The following is a 21,093-nucleotide window of genomic DNA, read 5'->3' as shown; positions in this document are numbered from 1 at the left end:
GAAGAATTACTGTCATAGAAATGTAAAGCTCTTACACAGTCTTGAAAATCATGGACATCTAGGGAAGCTTGTTATCAGAATAAGATTTTTAAACAGATAAAATAAAATAAAATATGAAGAATTACAAAGAAAATCAGTTAGACTGAAATAGTCACACACACACACAAAAATCACTTATCACAGGTTAAGAACCCTTGTTGAAGTTTAATCCCCTTATCTGACCTAGTCACTTTCTCAGTCTGTGAAATTAAAGTATTGGGGCAGATCATTTTCAAGGTCCCTTCCAGTTCTAAATCTGTAATCCTATGATGACAAGCCACAGAAGCCAGAGTTGAAGTAACCTGTGTAAGCATAATGTATAGCTTTTCAGTGGTAGAGTTTGATTTTAAGCAGAGTTGAGAGAGACCTACTTGTAATTTAGAGCTATTTTCTTTGTAAGAGTATCTAAAATTTTTAAGACATATATACAGCTCACTAATTTATTGATTGTTATCTATACATGTGACTCATTATCCTATTAGACAGGATGCTGGTGAGATAAGGAAAAGAACTGAGCCATATTCAAACTCCATTAATTCCTATGTCTGGCGCTAGGTTCTGCATTCTTCATTAGAATAAGGTTCTTGAGGGCAGAAATTGTTTTTACCTTTCTTTGTATTTCTATATCTTAGCATATAGTAAATGCTTACTGTAAATTCTTATTGACTGACTTCACACAATCTATACTTAATAAATGTTTGTTGAATTAGACTTTAGGAGATATAAATCAGACTTAAAATTATCTCCTCCCCAGTACCCATATATAGGAAACCAAGCAACTTAAATTCATTTTCTCTGCAGGGTTGCTTTATTGATTTATTGAATGAATAGTGCCATCCCATATAGTGCTTTTGCTTTTGTTCTTGAATGCACATGAAACACTTTCATGTTCAAACACATTTCAGTCTGACATTTCTCTTTCAAAAGCTAGCTTGAGATGGAAGCTGAATGATTCACTACACTGTGTACAATCTTTCAAAAGCTAGGAGTGGTTTTGAAATTCCTTCCCTTCCCAACTATGTTCCCTCTCTACTTTGCCCCCTTTAAACCTCCCAATCCATGTATAGAAAGGGAGAAGGGGACATATTTAGTCTGGGTAGCCAGACCTTAACGCTCACAGAATCTGAAAAGAGAAGAATTCTTAAATTCAGTTTAACTCATCAAGCATTATTGATTAGCTTCTGAGTGCCAGCAACTATTTTAGGCATCAAAGATACACAAAAGTGGGTACAGGGCCTCTCTCTCTTAAAGGAGTTTAGGTTCTAACAGGACTGTAAGATTCTTCTTTCCAAAATATTCCAGAGGACTGTTTGGTACAGCTTTCCAACAATCAAGTGAGTGAATATTGTTGAATGAAGGACCAGTCAAGGATCCTAAAATGAGGAAAGAAACAAACTAAACCATTTTGGAGGTTGGTAACCATGATCACCCTCTATTTATGAGTCAGTGACTAAGAAAGGCTCTAGAATTAGAAGACCTGGGGATAACTCCTCCTGTGATACTATCTGTGTGACTTTGGATAAATCACCTTCCTAGGCCTACTGTTCAATGAGGGGAAGGGGAATGATTAGGACTAAATTATCTTTGAGGTCCCTTCAGTTCTGAATATTATAAATTCACCATAAAATGGCTAGCACAGCACATGTAGCTAATGGGTACTTAAACATTGTAATTGAATTTGCTAGTGATGTATATCATTATCTTCCCTAAAGACCTACTGCAGAACTGATCTGGTGGGAGAGGTGACCTTTTGAAGGCTTTGAAGGCCTATGCCAAGAAAAAACAAGTTGCAATAGTGTCAAGCTAGATTTTGAGTAAGATCCAGCAGTGGGACTACCTATCTATCTTGTAAGGATAGGTAGATGAGGAAATGGATAAAGTAGTCAGGAAGACTTGAGTTCAGATCTGGCCTCAGACACTTACTAGCTGTATGCCCATTTAACCCTAAGTATCTCTGTTTACTCATCTGTCAAATGAAAGATGGAAAATGGAGAAAAAATGGCAAATCATTCCAGTATCTTTGACAAGAAATTCTAAATGGGGTCATGAAGAGTCGAATATAACTGAAATGACAGAATAACATCTGTCTTCTGAAAACAGGCTTTTCTACAGGCTGATTTACAAGAAAGTTTATCACCAAGATGTTGAGTGATTTTAATTATGACAATGAAACAGTTTTGCTAAGGCATGGAAGTAGTTGCAGTGTGCATAGCCAACGCAAAAATGATATGATTTAGTCGTCCTCCCCATAATTTTACAGGTAAGGAAGCTGAGTACCTCTTACACTTAACACAGAGGCAGCATAGTCAACGGTTGAACCCAGATCCTATCATATATAAATCCATTGTCTTTGCAATGTTTTGTTCAATCATTTTTCAATTGTGTCCAACCCTTTATGACCCCATTGAGTGTTTTATTGATAAAAATACTATAGTGGTTTGCACTTTTTTTTCTCCTGCTCATTTGACAGATGGGGAAATTGAGGCACACAGCATTAAGTGGCTTGCCCATGGACACATAGTTAATAAATGTCTTGAGGCTAGGTTTGAACTCAGGAAGATGAGTCTTCTAGACTTTTGGCCTGGCAAGAGGCACCACTTAGCTGCCCCTTGAATCTTTTGAAATATTAAACTGTTCTGTCTTGGACCCATTTCTTTTCTCCTACTATACAACTTTACTTGGTGATCTCATCAGCTCCTGTGATTTTAATTATCATATCTATATTAATGATTCTCAGATTTGCCTATCCTGCCCTAACTTCTCTGCTGACCTCCAGTAACAATAAATTGAACAAAGTTTTGTGATGTTTTAAAAAACCAATAGTTGTTATGACTTTTAAAATCTAGAAACTCTTATCTTAGATGATCAGTATTATATTTTCACTTGTTCTTATATTAGTTAGGTGTGCTTTACTCTAAAAGCAACTCAAGCAAAGAAAGTGAACCAAAATTATTTAATCACAAAAATCTAACATTTTTATAAGGCCTACATGCAACATAGCATAGTGGAATATAGAGCCAGCATTGAAGCAAGAAGATCTGAGTTCAAATCTAATTGCTGATTTATACTGATTATATGATTCTGGACAATTCATTTAGCTTTTCAATACTCTAAAAACCTCATAAGTACAGAGTATGTGCTGAGCTGCATTGCTAGGAGAGACTTTCTCCACAGGGAATTCCCTATGCCAGTGAAATTACAAGTCCAAACCCCAACCCTTTCCTTGTAGGGTCTAATAATCATTGGTCCAACATAAGCCTAGCATGCTTCGTGTTCCTTCTAAAATACCATTGCATTCTTGTGGCCCATCTTTATGTTGTCATCCCCACTGTTCTTGTAACATGGTTTCTTGAAGGTCAGTTTTGCTGTTATCTTTGGCTAAGTGTCCTGGTATCTGCTTTCTAGCAAGATAAATTGTAAAAGAAACCAGACATAGTACTTATGTACTATCTAGTGTTTTTTTTATTTCAAGGACCCTGGAAAGTTAACAGTTAACAAGAATGACATTGCAGTAACTATGCACTTTAAACATTTAGTAGTTTTGCTATTTTGTGCATTTATTTCAAATGGCAACCAAATTCAGGTGATTTTATCTGATTCTTTTAATGGTATTTATTGTGATGATGATACATAAAATTGATCAGTACTTGTTTATTCTTTAACCAAAAACTTTGCTGTCAGACATAAAATATAATTTACTAATTATGTCATTGTAAGTGATCTTAACTGCAATCCTCTGATGTTCTTAGCAAGGGAAGGAAGGATGTCATTCATTCTTTTGCTTCTTATAATGATGCTGGGTAGATGTGGGAACCTTCAAATGAGACTACAAAAATAACATACAGATGGCTCAAACCATCCCTTGATTTATTTAATTTTTGGTTTATTTTGAAAGTTTGTTGTTGCAGTAAGTACCACTTTGCACTTTGTATCTGTATAGAGTCACTGTGGTTAAAATATCTTAGAGTACTCCTATCTCAGGTTATTGATGAAGAGAAAAAGCCCAGAGATTGTTATTCCCCCTTTGCAAACTAAGAAAAAAAAAATCCTAGTTGTGAATTATCCCAGATCAGAGTTGAAGTAGAACTTGATTTTCCCTAAAACCTAATCCAGTTTTTTTTTTATTTTATTATTATTATTATTTTTTATTACTGAGCTGGAGGATTTAGTCACTTCAAAGAGAAGGTGTGGAAGCCTTCCATTATGGGTCTCCATTGATAATCTTGATATGAGAAACTATAGTTCTTTGTGCTTTGTGTATTATCTAGTTTTGAGAGGGCCATTTTTATCTTTTAGTCTTGCCATATCTGCCTTACCTTCTTATAATGGAATTTAGTCTCTTGATTATTATTAACTGACTGGGCCAAGTAACAGTCTCCTTGGGCCTTGGTTTCCTTAAGTATAAAATACCTCTTCCTTCTAAGCTTCAGTTTCTTCTCCCCTTGACTAATTTCTGTCCATTTGTTGATACTTCTATCTGTACATGCTAGTCAGTCAGCAAGTATATTTTAAGTACCTGCTATGCACCAGGTTCTGTGCTAATCTCAATTTAGTTTGAGATCTTTGAGACTTGAGCTGGTTTTTGTCTCTACTTCCCCAGAATTTAGCATAATTCCTAGAACATAGGAAATGCAACTTTATTGAGACATTTGAATTAGTTGACGTCTGGTGTTTCTTCCAGGCTCTAGTTTAGTTCTACGATATAATTTGAATTAGAATCTTTCTTAGATTGGAAAGGGATCCTGATTATTTAAGTAGAAGAGATAACCTTTAATAATCTATACTTTACTATTTGGTAATTATTCATATTGAGTGTAAAGCCCCTCATTGATCTAAGTTACTTTATATTATTAGTGTTTTTTAATGAATCAAGTCAAAAGAAAAGGGTAATGCAAAGAATTCTTTAATTAGACAGTAAATCTATAGGTAAAAATGAACAAACTGTCTTAATCTTTATCATCTATGATAATTGCTTTTTCCTTTTGTCATATGGTTTAGCCTGATTTTTAGTTTGGAACAAAAGCAGAACATTTCAGTATTTCTGTTTGAGGAAGAGTCATATTTAGTGTTTGACCAGTGACTCATCTGAGCAAGTACTTTCAGGATGGCTTTTTTCTTAACTATAGCCCTTGAGAAAGGACAATGTGATTGGGAATAGAGGGAGGAAGGACAGAAAGGACATTGTTGGGTGTGTTTCTATGTGCAGGGTAGCCAAAGGTAATGTTATCATAACTCAAACTCATAAGCCTTTCAAACTCATAAGCCTACCTACCAAAGGGAAGGGAAACAACTAGAAAAAAAAAAAAAAAGCCAGGATTGCCACCTTAGGAGGCTAACCCAGTTAATCTTCTGGTTAGCTAAGATCAAATCAACATAATTTCCCCTTTCAATCCCCTACCCCGTCTGAAAAATTATTTGGGCATCACAAGTTGGAGAGAAGAGGACTCATTATGTTTCCACCAAACAAGTTTGGTTTATTTATAAATCAACAAACTTTTGGTTTCCATTGTAATCTATCAACAAGTATTTATTAAATAGTTACTATGTGCCAAATACTGCTACAAAGATAAAATAAAAGAATTCCTACACTCAGGGAGCTAATATAAGTTTATACAAAGCCTATACAAAATAAATTCAGGGTAACTTTAGAGAGAAAATAGTAGCCTCTGAGGGAACTGGCAAAGGATATGGGGTAGAAGATAGTGATTAAGGCTAGTGATTTCCAGAGTCTAGAATAAGGAGTAAGGGAGTGTATTCCAGGCAGAGATGTAGCATGTAGAGTTCCAGTACAAAAAAACAGCAAGAAGATCTGTTTGGTTAGACCTTGAAGTTTGCTGAGGAAGTCTGCAAGGCAAGAAGCCAGGGAGGACTTTAAATGCCAAACAGAGAAATGTATATTTTATCTTAAGAAGCACCTGGAAAACAAAATCATTTTTGGCATCTAGGTGGAAGTTGGATAGGAGAAGGGATAGACTTGTAAATTCCATGATAGAAGTGATTGAGTCTTCATCTTTATTAGCACCTAACTGAGCATTCTGAATTCTTAAAATATATTCTAAGTGGCAGAACCTCTCCAGATAGCAACCAAAATCTACTAGGCTGACTAGTTACTAGTATGGTGTGACCTCTTCCCCATTCCAACATGTTCGCTTTCTTCTCTACCAAAGGAATCATGCATACACACCATGCTCCTGATTTCCTTTGTGGCTCTTACAGTTCAGTTAATTCTACTTCAAGCAATCTCTTTTGTACATGTACAAAAACATTATTTAATCCTACTTTTTCTTACATATCCTTTCTCTTTCCAGTGCTTTCCACTTAACTTCAGAAAATTCTCTCTCTTCCTTTTCAGTGATAAGTCAAAAAGCAAATCTGATTATGGCTGTCAGGCATAAAAGGCTAAAAAAAAGGGAAACCATAAGTTGTGAAGTGAAATTGGAACAACATAAAGAACCAGTCCTATCTCTTAAGCCCTTGAAAGATCTCAGAATGTTCTTCATAATCTCCATAAAAGTCTCAAGTATTCCATGAGATAGTTTCTCACTTTATCCTAATCAAAGCATTCAAAAAAATTGTTCCTCATTCAATTTTATCCTTAAATTTGGTTTAAACTTTTTTTGCCATGATATAATTATTAGCTTTTAAACATTTCCATTGTAAATATGATTTCTCTTATGAGATATTGAGGATTTTTTTGGTATCCAAACTGCTATACATAACATTGTTTCTATGTGAATATGAGTTTCTGATTTACAAATGAACACTTGTAAGTTGGGGACCTCCTTTTCTTAGATATACACAGTGGTTTCTTTTTAGTACTTACTGTTCTGGTGATGTTAATTTTTGTAACCACAAGAGATTAGAATGATCAACTCAATTGACATTTATCAAGCACCCACCTATTGTGACTGCCACATAGTAATAAATGCATCTTTCCTTTTAAAAAAAATTATTGTAATTCCATTTTGCCTTAGAAAAGAGAGATGTGATACAGTGACTACCTATTTCCTACAGAATAAAGCCTCATTTCTTTCCTTAGTGCTGTAGTTTTCCACGTTTTAGACTCATTTTATCTTTGGTCTCATTTTCCATTATTCTTTAGCGAAACTGAGCTATTTTTTCCCCTCAAATATGCCCCACTTTTCCTGCTACTAAGTCTTTATCCATGTTGTTCCTTCCATTTAAGAATGCCCTTCTCTCCTCCACCCTAGTTCTACTTTTCTAATCCTTATCTATATTTTAAGATCTAAAATCCTTAGTCCTCAAAAGAAAGGCTTTGTCTTTGCTCTTTAGTCGGAAAACTCTTTTGGAGTTTTAGAATTATGTCTCCACAGTCTACTTTGTATCAAAGTTATCCATGTCCAGGATTTCAGACTCTCAAATATCTATTAAATGAAAAAAAAAAAAGTTGCCTGGAAGAGAGGGGAATGATGCTAAAAATGAACAAACAATTGGTTTAATTTAAGAATTTTTTTCTAAATTTTATCATGAGCTGTCAGTATTCTCTGATGTCTCCAAGAAATTGCATACATACATACATAAATAATCAAATATAGTTATGCCTAATTAAGCAAGTCAAGTATTTGAAAAATCAGAGTTTACCTAAAAAGTTAATTAAGGGTTCCTTGTATAATAGAAATCCTAATATTCCTTTCTAAATATTATCCAATTTAAATATAATCCATTTATAGAACTGATTGTGTGTGTGTGTGTGTGTGTAAAATGAATTTAGCTTACTTTTATACTCTAGATTCATGGTCTCATTAGTGTGGGTAACTCTTACTAAAACATACCATTTGTGGTTCTTAATTCGTGACTTCCCAAAATCACCAATTTCAAATCTAAGAAGCCACCTAGTTCAATTCTTTTTTTTTTTTTTTTTTTTTTTTTTAATGGACCTATCATTAGTTTAGAAGCTCTTAAGGGAATATTCCTTATACTAGTGCACTTTCTTCATCTGAAAATCTTCAGGAGTTGCCTGGGATGCTGAGAGAGAAATACATGACCTGTAAAGGGTCATGGAGTCAGGTGTCAGAGGTGGGAAATGAATCCATTTTTTTCTAACCCTGAGATTAACTATGTATCCACTCTACTGAGCTAATATTCATATCTAAACAAGAATCCCCTGTGCAATGTGGCTGACAAATGCTCATGTAGCCATTACTTGAAGACTTTGGATAAGGAAAACCTGCCTCTTAGTAACACTGGCAGTAATAGTTTTTTGATCAGCCTATTCTACATTTTGAAGCTTTAATAAGTCAGTTTTTCTTTACATTGAGCCAATGTCCACCCTTTCTGATAATTCACCCATTAATTCTAATTTTTTCTAGTGCCTAAGACAGTCTTTCAAATAAATGCCATTTCCTTCCAAATCCTCTCTTCTCCAAATTAATCATCCCTGATTCCTTTATTGAGTCCTTTTATGGTATGATTTTGAGGCCCTTGAATCCCTCACTATCATATGGCCATTTTCCAGCTTATTGATATTCTTTGCTGTGTTGCTCCATTGATGGCTCATCACTCTATCTGGAAGTCTTCTTTTGGTTCTTATGTTATTTTGACATATCCATATATGCTCTGCATTGTGTGGTTTATAATTATTAATAAAGAGTCAGTGTTTTCATCTAGGAATTGTAAATGGTAATTATTAAGGTAACACAAAATTATTTTTCTAAGTCTTCTAAAGTAGAACAAGAATCCTCAGTTTTAATCTTGAGGTTTTTTTTATGGACAACTAGCTTGCAATCCTTCAGATTATCCCCAGATGATGATATAATCTGGAGTGTTTTATGTTTCCTCCCACCCCTTTTCTTGGGAAATAACTATCTTGGAATAACTAAAATCTCTAGCTGTGTAATTCTGAGTAAGTCACTTTAACTTAGTGTGGAATGGGGAGATGGAGGAGGGGAAGAGAGGCTCTCTTCTTCCTTAATAAAAGAAAAGCATTTAATTACATGATCTCTAAATTCCCTTCCTGTCTTATAATCCGACATATATATATATATATATATATATATATATACACACACACACACACATAATCACATTTCTCCTAGGGCAGCTCTGATATCACATTGAGAATTTAAGAACTTCCTGTCTTATATTAGACCCCTTCAAAGAACACATAGTTTCTGAATGGAAAGTATTATGGGTGGTTCTTTTATGTTCAGGTGTCAGCATGCTTTAACTGTTTTGTCAAGCCACTCCATTCCTCTCTGCAAGACACAACTCCTCATTTAGCCCATATTCAAACCAGGCAAATGTATTTCAAAGTGTATTCATTTCAGAAGGCACTTAGAACAATGCCTACCAGCATGACTGATCTTCTTTCTTGGATATCATTTTGGTAAAATAAACTTTCTAAACTTTCTTTTCTAATCTTACCTTTTTGGTGGTTTTTTTTCATCCTAACTTTCTTTTGTTTTTTCTTATTGTTATTTTCAAAAACTTATTTTTCCTAATAAGTGAAAACAAACCTGAAGACAGAAGCCTGTTAGGTAATACAATGTGAAGTTTGATTAAGAAGGAGGAGGTCTCCTAATTTAAAAAAAAAATCTCACCTATTATATTATAAGTCCACAAGGAACACAAGACTATTCATTCCGTCCTTATATCTGCCTCAGTTTCCCTCTATTCCTTTAAAATGAAATTTAGACATTATGTTCTGCACGAAGTCTTTCCTCATTCCTATAATTGCTCGTGCCCTCCCTTCCATAGTACTTAGTATTTTACTAAATTTTGCATTATTTAAGTGCTAATGTTTTATCAGAATATTCAGTGCCCACATGGGACTTAAACCAGGTATTCAGGGCTTTCAATATTAGGAAAACTAAAAGCATAATTAAAGATAGCAATAACAAAAATTATATGATTATCTTAATGGATACAGAAAAAGCTTTTTGACAAAACAGAACACCCATAAAAACACTAGAAAATATAGGAATCAATGGAGCTTTTCTTAAAATAAGTAATGTCTATCTAAAATCAAGAGCAAACATCATTTGTGAGAGCATAAAGTACAGACATCCCTAATATGATCAGAGATGAAGCAATGATGTCCATTATCAGCACTTTTATTCAGTATTGTAGTAGAAATGTTAGTTTTTAGCAACAATACAAGAAAAAAAATCAAAGGAATGAAAATAGGCAAAGAGGAAACAAAACTACCAATCTTTACAGATGATATAATGATATCCTTAGAGAATCAACTAAAAGTAGTTGAAACAATTGAGTTGCAGGATATATGATAAACCCACATATATCAATGTTTCTATATATTGCCATCAAAACCTAGCAGGAAGAGATAGAAAGAAAAATTCCATTAAAAATAGCTACAGACAATATAAAATACGTGGGAACCTGCCAGTCATGACAAACCCAGGAATGATATGAATATGATTACAAAATACTTTTCACATAAATAAATACAACTAAACAACTGGAAAAATATTAATTGCTCATAGTCAAAATGACAATTTTATATAAATTAATTTACTTATTCAATGTAATATCAAATTACCAAAAATTATTTTATAGAACTTAAAAAAAAACCCAAAAGGTTAAGAATATCAAGACAGTATATATCTATATGTAAATGTGAAATGAGTCATCTTAGTCCCAGATTTCAAACTATATTATAAAACATTAATTATCAGAATAATCTGGTACAGGCTGAGAAATACAGCAGTGAACCAGTAGAATAGATTAAGTATTATAATTCATAGCAAAAACCTTAATAATCAATCTAGTCTTTGATAAATCCAAAGATGCAATTTTTTTGGATAAAAACTCAATATTTGGCAAAAATTCCTGGGGAAATTGGAAGGTAGTCTGGCAGAATCTTGGAATAGACCAACATCTCACACCATAAACCAAGGTAAGCTCAAAATGGATAAATTATTTAAGTATGAAAGATAATATCATAAGCAAATTAGGGGAGCATGGAAAATTTTACTTCAAATTTGTGAATAAAGGAAAAGTTTATGACCAAACAATGTAGATATAACTATAGGATTATATGGATAATTTTGACTGCATGGAATTTAAAAAAAAAAAAAAAGTTTTCACACAAACAAAACTAGTGTAGCCAAAATTAGAATGAAAGGTGGAAATTAGGAAAAAGTTTTAAACAAGTTTGATAAAAATCTCATTTCCTAAAAATATAGGGAATTGGGTCATCTATAAAAATTCTCCAATTTATAAGTGATCAAGGGACATGAACAGGTTTTCAAAAAAAAAAATCGCAGCTAGCTATAATCATATAAAAATTCTCTAAATAGCTACTGATTAGAGAAATGCAAATTAAAACAACTCTGAGGTACAACTACGTACCCATCAAATTGGTTAGGATGGCAGAAAAGGAAAATGATGAAATTCTGAAGGAAATACAGAAAAGTCTAGACAATAGTGCATTGTTCATAAAGTTGTGTACTGGTCCAGTCATTCTGGAGAACAATTTAAAACTATGCACAAAGTCTATAAAAACTGTGCATATATTTTGACCCTGCAATACCACTAGTGAGTCTGTATCCCAGAGAACAAAGAAAAAAGAAAAGGACCTATATGTACAAAAATATTTGTAGCAGTTCTTTCCATGATAATGAAGAATTGGAAATTGAGGGAACATCTATCTGTTGGGGAGTGACTGAACAAATTGTGGTAATGATTATGATGATTCTGCTATAGGATATAATAAGGAGGATGGTTTCAAAAAAACCTCATAAGACTTATAAGCAGAACTGGGAAATTATTGTACAAAGTAACAATAATTTTAAGAATGATTAATTGTGAAAGACTTAGCTATTCTATCCAAAACTGTTCCAAAGCCTTCATGATAAAAATGCTATTTACCTCCAAAGAGAGGATTGATGATTTCTGAGAACAAGTTCAAGCATAATTTTTTTCATTTCATTTATTTATTTATTTTACAACATGGCTAATATAGAAATATATTTTGCATGATTTCACATATATAATTGCTTGTTTTCACAAGTAGGTGAAGGAAAAGCCAGAGAGTTGAAGAGAATTTGGAACTCAAAATTTAAAAAGAATGCCAAAAATAAATAATAACATTTTTAAAAGAAAAACTTCACGTTTAATTTAAAACAGGATTCGGAACTTTCTTTGCCTTTCCTTCTTAATTCCTCAGACCAAGCATTTAAAAATATTTTAGTCATGAGAAAGTAATCATTCTATTTATAAAAATTGAGCTTAGCTGTTCTTTACAGGAATGTTTCAGTTTACTAAACCTATGTAATCTGGATTAATATTGGTAGCATCACTGGCTTATAATAGTTATTGTAATGCCATTTTCAGTACCATTGAACATGAAACAAATTCCACTAGACTATCATGTCTATCTTTCCTTAAGTCACTGGTTTGGAAACCAGTCACAAGATTCAACACTCTCTGTATGGCATGTACCATTATTAATAGCATGAGTATTTTATACTATTTGTAATTGTGTTTTATTATGCCTGAATGTCAAAGACTCATCTCCTTGTGAATTTATTGTAATCAGTTATGTAAATACTTGTTCCCCAATACAAGATAAAATATCTTTTAGAATATTGCTTGATATATTAGTATCAAGCACCAGTGCCATAATTTTAGCTGTCCATATAGAAGAATCTCTTCAATTCAAACTACAGTGGTCCATAAAATCATATGTAGTTGCCTAAGTCTAAGACAAATTTAATGATTTGCTTATAGTCTAACCACTAGTTAGTCTCAAAAGCAAACTTTTTTTCCCCTGAGGCAATTGGGGTTAAGTGACTCCCCCAGGATCACACACAACTAGGAAGTGTTGTATCTAAGGCCAGATTTGAACTTAGGTCCTCATGACTTCAGGGGTGATGCTCTATCTACTGCACCACCTGGTTGCCCCAAAAGCAGAATTTTAAAATTTCCAATTGTAGCTTCCTATCCACTATGCTATTTTTATATTAGTTATTTTTTATGTTAAGCCATCCCAAAAAAATTTTTGTGTGTTCCTTGAGCAATTATATTTAGCTACTGTTAGAAATTCATTGTTCCATTCTTCCTGGCACCCTCAGGAGTTTTCAGATTGCCTAACTATCAGGGCAGAAGAACCATAGAAATCTCAGATTGATTGAATTAATCATTTCATAGTATAAACTAGACATGGACAAGCCATTAATCAATTTCAAAGCCACAAAATTCTTTGATCTTGGATAAACATAAATGATAACTACAAAGAAAACATTTTGTGATTGCCTAACTCAGAAATATCTCTGGACTTATATACAAAAATAACAAAGCCAGCAATGGTTTATTCCAGAGGTAGAAGAACTCCAGTCAAGTCTCAGGGTATCTATTGGAGGGAGGAGAGGGTTTCTAACTTCTTTCCCCAATCTGAGGCCATTTTGGGATTTGGATGATCTTTAGTTTCCATTAGATAAGGTTTACCATTAACCAGAGTTGGTAGTTGTGACTATTGGAGCGACAGAGGCTAATAACAAAGAATTTGCAGACAGAGATGAAATGACAGACATTTGAAAATAGCATCAACTTCAGGAAGTGAGATGTCTCATGGCACAAAAAAAGACTCAACTGTGAACTCAATGGAGGCAACAACCCTTGTAGTCCTGTAAAGAGCTACACACAAGGGGAATTTCATGAGAATTCTATGTAGGGAGAAAAAAATTTTCAGTAAATTTATCCTTTTGGTCACATATCTTTTCCACATTCAAGCTTTACTATCATTGTTCTATCAAGCACTACCCAACCATCTTATGTATATAGTGGGAAGGTATACCTTTAGTTTTTAGGAATGTTTTTGTGATTTCTTGCTAAATGTTCCTCAATAAATATTCTTTTCTAAAAATTAATTGATGATATTAGTTGTTAATAGAGAACATTGGTAGAAACTTGGGAACAACAGTATTAGAAACCCTGTGTCTCAGGGTTACTTTTAGAACACTGATTTAGTAGTAGTTATCTGTTCTTCTGGGTATCCCAAATTACACATATGGGTACAAACTGGAGGAAGTGAGCTTGCATAGTCTTGTTCTTTAAACAATACTTAATGTTGACAGTAAATAATGTTTCTGCCCAAAATGTTTCAACAGATATTTTTAAATTTTAGAATTGAACATAACATTTTTAAGACCCTGTTAATAAGTAATTTTGGCAAAAGAGTACAGGTGACACCTAGTGACTAAGAAAGGTAATAGAAAACTAAAGAAACAAAAAGGGTTAAACATTTAATGAAACTGAGTTATACATTATATCCTTACTCATCTCTTATTTTAGAAGTAGAGTCTGTGTGTGTGTGTTTTTTTTTTTTGCTGTGAATTAATGAAATATCTTTAAGATGAAGTTGAATTGTTGTTGTGCTGTCTAAAAAAAATAAAGTGATGAGAAAAGGATACCTCCCAATCTCCCAAATAACTCAACTGTTACCTCAACAGAGTCTTGGAAGCATAGTTGGTGAAAAGAGCCTTGGACAAAAGTCAGAAGACCTGAGTTTGAGTACTAGCTTCTGTATTTCTATAAAAGTTGTAATTCCTTAAAAAAAAATCACTTAACTTCTGAGTTCTATTTCCCATTATAAGCAAAACCCTGTCTATCTTAAAAGGTCATAAGAACTGAGTGCATATAAAAGTGCTTTGTAAACGTTAAAGTTTTATACTGATATTTTTTGAATTTGTCCTTATCATATTATCATTTTGCAATCAATCAGTAAATAATCACTAATTAAAGCATCTATTATAAGCCAGGCACTTTGTTGGGCACCAGGAATACAAAAATATAACTATTTTTTATTCTGTTGAAGAAAACAACACATGCACACATAAGTAAATATAACATATATAATTTGAGTGAGCACTAGTAGCTGGAGAGAGGTTAGGAAAGATCTCATGTGAAAAATGACACTTAAAAGAAGCTTTTATAGAAACTAGGAATCTAAAGTTGAGGATGAAAGGCATTATAGATACAAGAAAAGGGAGGACAGCTTGTTCAAAAGCATGAGGGTAATAAATAAAATGTCAGAAGGGAGGGACAGCAATGCGGACAGCACTTTGGCTGGTATGTAGCATCCCTAAAGGGGAATTAGTATAATGTGCGTGGAGAAGTAGACTGGTGCCAGATTGTGAAGCTCTTTAAGAGCAAAGCAGAAGGGTTTGCATTTTGTTGTAGAAGTAATTAAGGAGCATTCAAATTTCTTTGAGCTCAGGAATGACATTGACAATCAGATCTAGGCTTTAGGACTGGCATTTTTGTAGAGGTTGGACTGAAATAGGGTTCTTCAGGTAGGGAGACCTAATAGAGACTATTGTTTTAATAAAGGTGTTTTATGATGAGCATCTGAACCTGGGTAGTGATGATAAGTAGAGGGGGGGGGTAAATTGGAAATATTGTGAAGATAGACTCAATGTTTGGATATTGGGGGAAGGGGGAAATGGAAGAGGAAGGAGAGTGAAAAGGAGAAGATAATTCAAAGATTGTTTTTCAACTATTTGGCTACTATAAGGATGGTGGTATCTTTGACAGGAATATAAAATTGAGTCTTTTCATTATAACAAATAACCATCTCTCTCTCTTATGTGGTGCTAGGTTTGAGCCTGCATGTGATTTACAGATTAAAAAAAAATGAATGTATATTTCTTTCAAGTAACTTTAAAGTATCTCAGAAAACCTTGGAGTTTAGTGGGAGCCAACTGAAAAACAGCTATTCTAGGAATTACTTCAGATATCCCTTGGTATATATTGCAAGTAACCTGCCTGATTCATTACTTCTCTGCACAACTTATCCTAAGAAATTAAATTTGGTTCAATTCAAAAGGTCTCTCCCAAGAAAAAAAAAAGAAATCCCTTGCCTGGTCAAATTTCTTCTCATTTGCTGATCTTTTCTCTCTAGATAAAAAAGAAACAGCAAGATGTAGTTCGTTTTCTGGAAGCCAACAAGATAGAATTTGAGGAGATAGACATTACCATGTCAGAGGAGCAAAGACAGTGGATGTACAAGAACATTCCTCCAGAAAAAAAACCAGCTCAGGGCAATCCAACGCCACCACAAATATTCAATGGAGATCGATACTGTGGTGTAAGTAAACAAAATAGTATATTATAACTTAGATACATATGCATGTTGATTTTTCTGTATATAGTACATGTTATTTCTATGTATATTGTATGATATATAGCATTTACAAAATATTTTATATAATATGAATGCAGATATTTTATTTATATATATATATGGTTTGAATATTATATCTATGTATATATGATTAGAATAGGATATATTATTTCATTTGCCAGCACTCTATCCACTCTACTGGGTGTCTCTTTATGTGCCTGCAGATGGATGGAAAGATAGATAAATTGATGGGGTAGCCTAACAGGTAGATAGCCAGCCAGCTAGATCTAGTTAGTAGGTAGGTAGGTAGGTAGGTAGGTAGGTAGGTAGGTAGATACATAGTCTGACAGACAGATGGTCAGAGGAAAGGAGGGAAGAAAAAGAGGGAGGGAGGGGGCGAGAGAGAGAGAAAGAGAAAGAGAGAGAGAGAGAGAGAGGGAGAGAGAAAGAGAGAGAGAGAGAGAGTGAGAGTGTGTGTGTGTGTGTGTGTGTGTGTGTGTGTGTGTGTGTGTGTGTGTGTGTGTGTGTTGAGAAGATCTAAATTCAAGTCCTCTCACAAGCCAGCTGTGTGACCCTTGATAAATCACTCCAGGCAGCTCTCAAAGACTCTTAAGTGACATAGCATGAATTACCTATTCTGAATGAAATCAAGCTTTGATTAAAAAAAAAAAATTAAATAGTCATTCTCAATTTTTCTGCTTTGTGGATACCCTTATTTTTTCTGGTACTCAGCTAGTTTCAGACCTCTAATAGAAATAGAGTCTGAAGATAAACACAATAGAGTATGTGTATTTGTGTCTTTCTATCTTTTATTTATGGTTGCATTTCATATTTAAATATAAATGACTTTTGAATTAACTTTTTTGGGGACAGGAGAAAATTAACTCTGCTTCTTTGCCTTTACATTAGTATGAATAATCAAGAATTGATTCTGAACCTAAGTCCTCTTCAGCCATCTTTATTGAGTCCATATAACTACACATAAGAGAAGACCCAGTAACCATTCTCTAATGTGTAACTTAGGTCTTTCCAGGCATACTATTAATTTTGTCCTACAACCTTAAGAAGAAATGAACTGGAGAAATTGGAAAGATGCTTAGTATTCAAAAACAGAAATAAGACCTTTGAATGCCCAAGTTAAAACAGGCAGTTTGATTCTCATTAAATGGGAAAAATAATCAAATGAAATAATTTATGTGAAATACTGTGCAAATATTTGTGTGCTTTTATTATTATTTATTATAATTTTAAAGAAAAGGAAAGGGGCAGTTAGAGCAATGGAGCATAAAGTTCCAAGATTTGTTGGCTGGACTACTAGTCTAGCCTAGGTAAAAGTGATGTTTTATGTGATGAAGAGTGACTTTAGTTGTAGGAGCTACACACCCTGTATGATAATGAATGAATTTAAAAGAACTTGGGCACTATGCACTGCACAAAAGAACAGACTTTTTTCAATATTTAGGTTAATTTGATATTTTTTTCTTTCCTCTTTTTTATTCTTTATTTTAAAATCAGAGAAGGGAGGGATACATTGGGAATTGTAGATAATACAAAAACAATAAAACATTTTAAAGAATTATCTTTACCAACTTAGAGGCTATGAGTAAATTTTTTAAAATGGGCAGTCTTGCATAATCCATTAAGTGAAAAATTGCCTCTAAATCTTGAAGAATGGGGATTTTGATATTAAGCTCATTCTTCCTTTAGTGTCTTTTGGGCAAATTTTGAAAATAAATGTTTATTTTTGAATCTTCACTTTATGGCACATAGCTAATCATAAAACCATAGAATGCTAGAACTAGAAGAACTTAGAGATCATCCAGTTAACAAGTAAAGGTAGCTATTAGAAAGACCCAATTTCAAATCCAACCTCAAACACTAGCTGGGAAAGTCACTTAGATTTTTTTTCTGCTTTAGTTTCCACAACTGTTATAACATTTAACTATAACTATAACTACACACACACACACACACACACACACACACACACACACACACACATATGTATATATATATACATATATATATGTATGTACGTATTTATATTTAACTATAAAATAGTACCTATTTTCCAAAGTTGTTAGGATCAAATGAGCTGATATTTGTAAATCACTTAGCATAGTTCCTGGTACATAGTAAGTGCCTAATCCCTTCCCAAATAACAACAATAATAATAGCTAATATTTACATAGCACTTTAAGATTTGCATAGTGTTTTACCTCATTTCTTCAGAAAACCCTTATCTCAATACACACAACCTAAGATCTAAGATAAGAAGAAGAACTGTGATTGGAACTCTTCCCTGATACCCAGTCCAAGCCCTCTCCAGGGTAACCTCTTTTCTCCCACTGTGACTGCTGAATTTGCCTTATTGTATTTCATGGGTTTTTTGGTCAGATGGAATATTTTAGGGATTGTTTCATGGAGCACGAATATTGAAATAGCCTAAACCAAACACTCAGAATCAACTTTTAATAAGCAGTTTAATCCCAGGCTGCTCCCTGTCCTTTTTATCTGTTTTTGGAAGGAATTCTGCAAAGAATGTCTATGCACACCAAGGCCACTTCATTTTATTTCAACAGAATTACTAAGGAACAAGTAGCCAAAGAGTCAGTTTCATTAACTTTCCTTTAAAAATGACTGACGTTTCCTTTTTTGTGTCTTGCACTTTCCCTGTCTCCTATCTAGCTAGTAGAAGACTTTGGATTTATCTTTTTGATCCATGAATAGGAACAGAAATATAACCCTTCACTAAGATGGGGTATAAAGATGAATTGATCCAAGCAGGAAAAGAGCAAATGAACAAAGCTCAGTGCTGCCCTTCTTTCCTGATCCCCTGATCTCTAAAGGAGAAAAAGAGAAAACCATATGATAATTGTTATTCTTCCTCACTTTGGCATCCTTTATCTTACCTAACAAATGTTTTTGTGATGAAAGAGCTTTATACACTATAAAGTGTATAGAAATGAATGAATTAGTTTTCCCCCCTCCCTGTCCTACTGAATTGTTACACTAGCACAGTGTAAACAAGGGACTGTGTTTCTCACTTCCTGGATACATAATGCCTTATATGGAGGTGCTTTAAGATGTTTATTGAATTAGATTGAACAAGGCCAAAAAAATTGTTCTACAAATACAATGCATTTTATGCATTAGGCCTATTCCCCAAAAAGCATAAATAGATCAGATACTCAAAATTTAGTCATAGTTTAAGTATACTGAGGAATTTGCTATTTAAAGGAAACTAAATCCTATCATAAGGCAAATTATCACTCCCTAATTTATCAGCTTTGTAAATTCAGCTTTCACACACTGAATTTTCCTTAACATAGGTCACATATATAAAAAGCTATTTTGCAGCAAGAACTGTTACAAAAATGGTGGAGATGGCAAGAAAAGATTAAGGCTCTGGTATAGGATTAGTTTTGAGCATTTCTTATTAATTTCTTAATGTGTGTGAAGTGTTGTATCAGAGCACAGACTAGAAGAGGAAATATTATAGAAGAACCTATTCTAGATTTACTTCTAGCTTCTTGGGTTCTTCAGCCAACTCTCAAAAGTTTCTTGGAAGTCTACTTTGGCTTCTTAAATTGGATGGAAGAATATTTGGGAGGAGATGCCAAATTATTCAGATATTAATGTTCATAGTTTTAAATTCCTAACCTTAATAATAATTAGCATTTAATAATAATAGCTAGCATTTATATAATGCATAAGGTTTGCAAAGTGCTTTACAAATTGCATCTCATTTATGATTTCAAAAATCCTATAAGTTATTGTTATTATTCTCACTTTTTTGTGTTGGTTTAATTTTTTTAAATAATAGTTTTTTATTTTCAAAATATATGCAAAAATAGTTTTCAGCATTCAATCTTGCAAAACCTTATGTTCCAAAATTTTCTCCCTCCCTTCCCCCACCTCCTCCTTACTCTAGCAAGTAATCTAATACATGTTAACCATGTACAATTCTTCTATACATATTATCCTCACTTTATAATTAAGAAAAGTAAGGCTGACTAGTTCAGTGACTTGTGTGAGGCCATACAGCTATACATGTCTAAAGGCAGAGTCTAAACTTTTAACTCAGGTCTTCCAGCAGTCTTTCTACTATACCTACTCAACTGCTCATAAGGTACTTTTAGTAAGCTTTGGGAGTGGAGGAAGTCTCCCATAAATAGATGATATATCACAAAATTGTTCAAAGATTTAATGCAGTAGGTGGCAGTACCAATGTATTGTGGTCTGATTTCCTCTAGCATTTTTTAGCTTGATTCATGGTCCTCCCAGTAGAAGCTTTAGGCTCTGTGAAAGAGAGTCCATTTTATTTTCACCTTGGTTTACTAAATTCCTTGTATATATTAGACCTCTTTAAAAAAACATCTATTAAATTTTATTCCATTGAATGCTGCCTCTTCCCCACCCTCTTTATTTGCTTCATGTTCCAGCCAACTTTGAACCTCTGCTGCACCAAACTTGAATTTTATTGCCAGCTTCTGCATGGCAATATGAATACACACAGTACACATAAATCATCTGTGAGACCTAGGATATACTCATTTTTTCCTTTCAGATTCTATCTTTCTTCAATGCTTTGTCACTTTTTCTGGGAGGTCTTTTATGATTGCCCAGTTGCTAAGTGTTTTCTCCCTCTAACTTATTTTATACTATACTCATGTCTGTATTATATCTCTAAGTAGAATGTATGTTCCTCTAATGGTAGGTACTACTTCATTTTTCTTTGTTTCCTCAGTGCCTAGCATAGTACTTGGCACATAGCACATTAATCAATCTTTGTTGAATTGCAGTGTTGAATCCTAAATTTGTATAGTTCTTAAAAGGGTGGACCACCATTGTTTCATTAATAAAAACTAATGTCAAATGGCTTTCAGTTCTAGTGTATCATGAGTCTTTTAAAAATTGTATTCAATGAATCTTGTCTGATATCACCT

General features: G+C 33.6%; 1 protein-coding gene across 2 annotated transcripts in view; it reads left to right on the top strand.

Moving 5' to 3' along the window:
- The window catches only part of SH3BGRL2 (SH3 domain binding glutamate rich protein like 2), a 92,380-nt gene that overhangs the window by 46,264 nt on the left and 25,023 nt on the right, over window positions 1-21,093 (top strand). For both annotated transcript variants that reach the window (XM_074310448.1, XM_074310447.1), the window contains exon 2: window positions 15,923-16,108. In XM_074310448.1, coding sequence (XP_074166549.1) covers window positions 15,923-16,108 — 186 coding nt within the window. The remainder of the gene's footprint in view (window positions 1-15,922; window positions 16,109-21,093) is intronic.

The sequence above is a fragment of the Sminthopsis crassicaudata genome, chromosome 4, assembly GCF_048593235.1.
Source record: "Sminthopsis crassicaudata isolate SCR6 chromosome 4, ASM4859323v1, whole genome shotgun sequence".
Taxonomy (NCBI): Eukaryota; Metazoa; Chordata; class Mammalia; order Dasyuromorphia; family Dasyuridae; genus Sminthopsis; species Sminthopsis crassicaudata.
The sequence above is the reverse complement of the archived record's forward strand: the minus strand, read 5'-3'. Positions and strand labels throughout refer to the sequence as shown.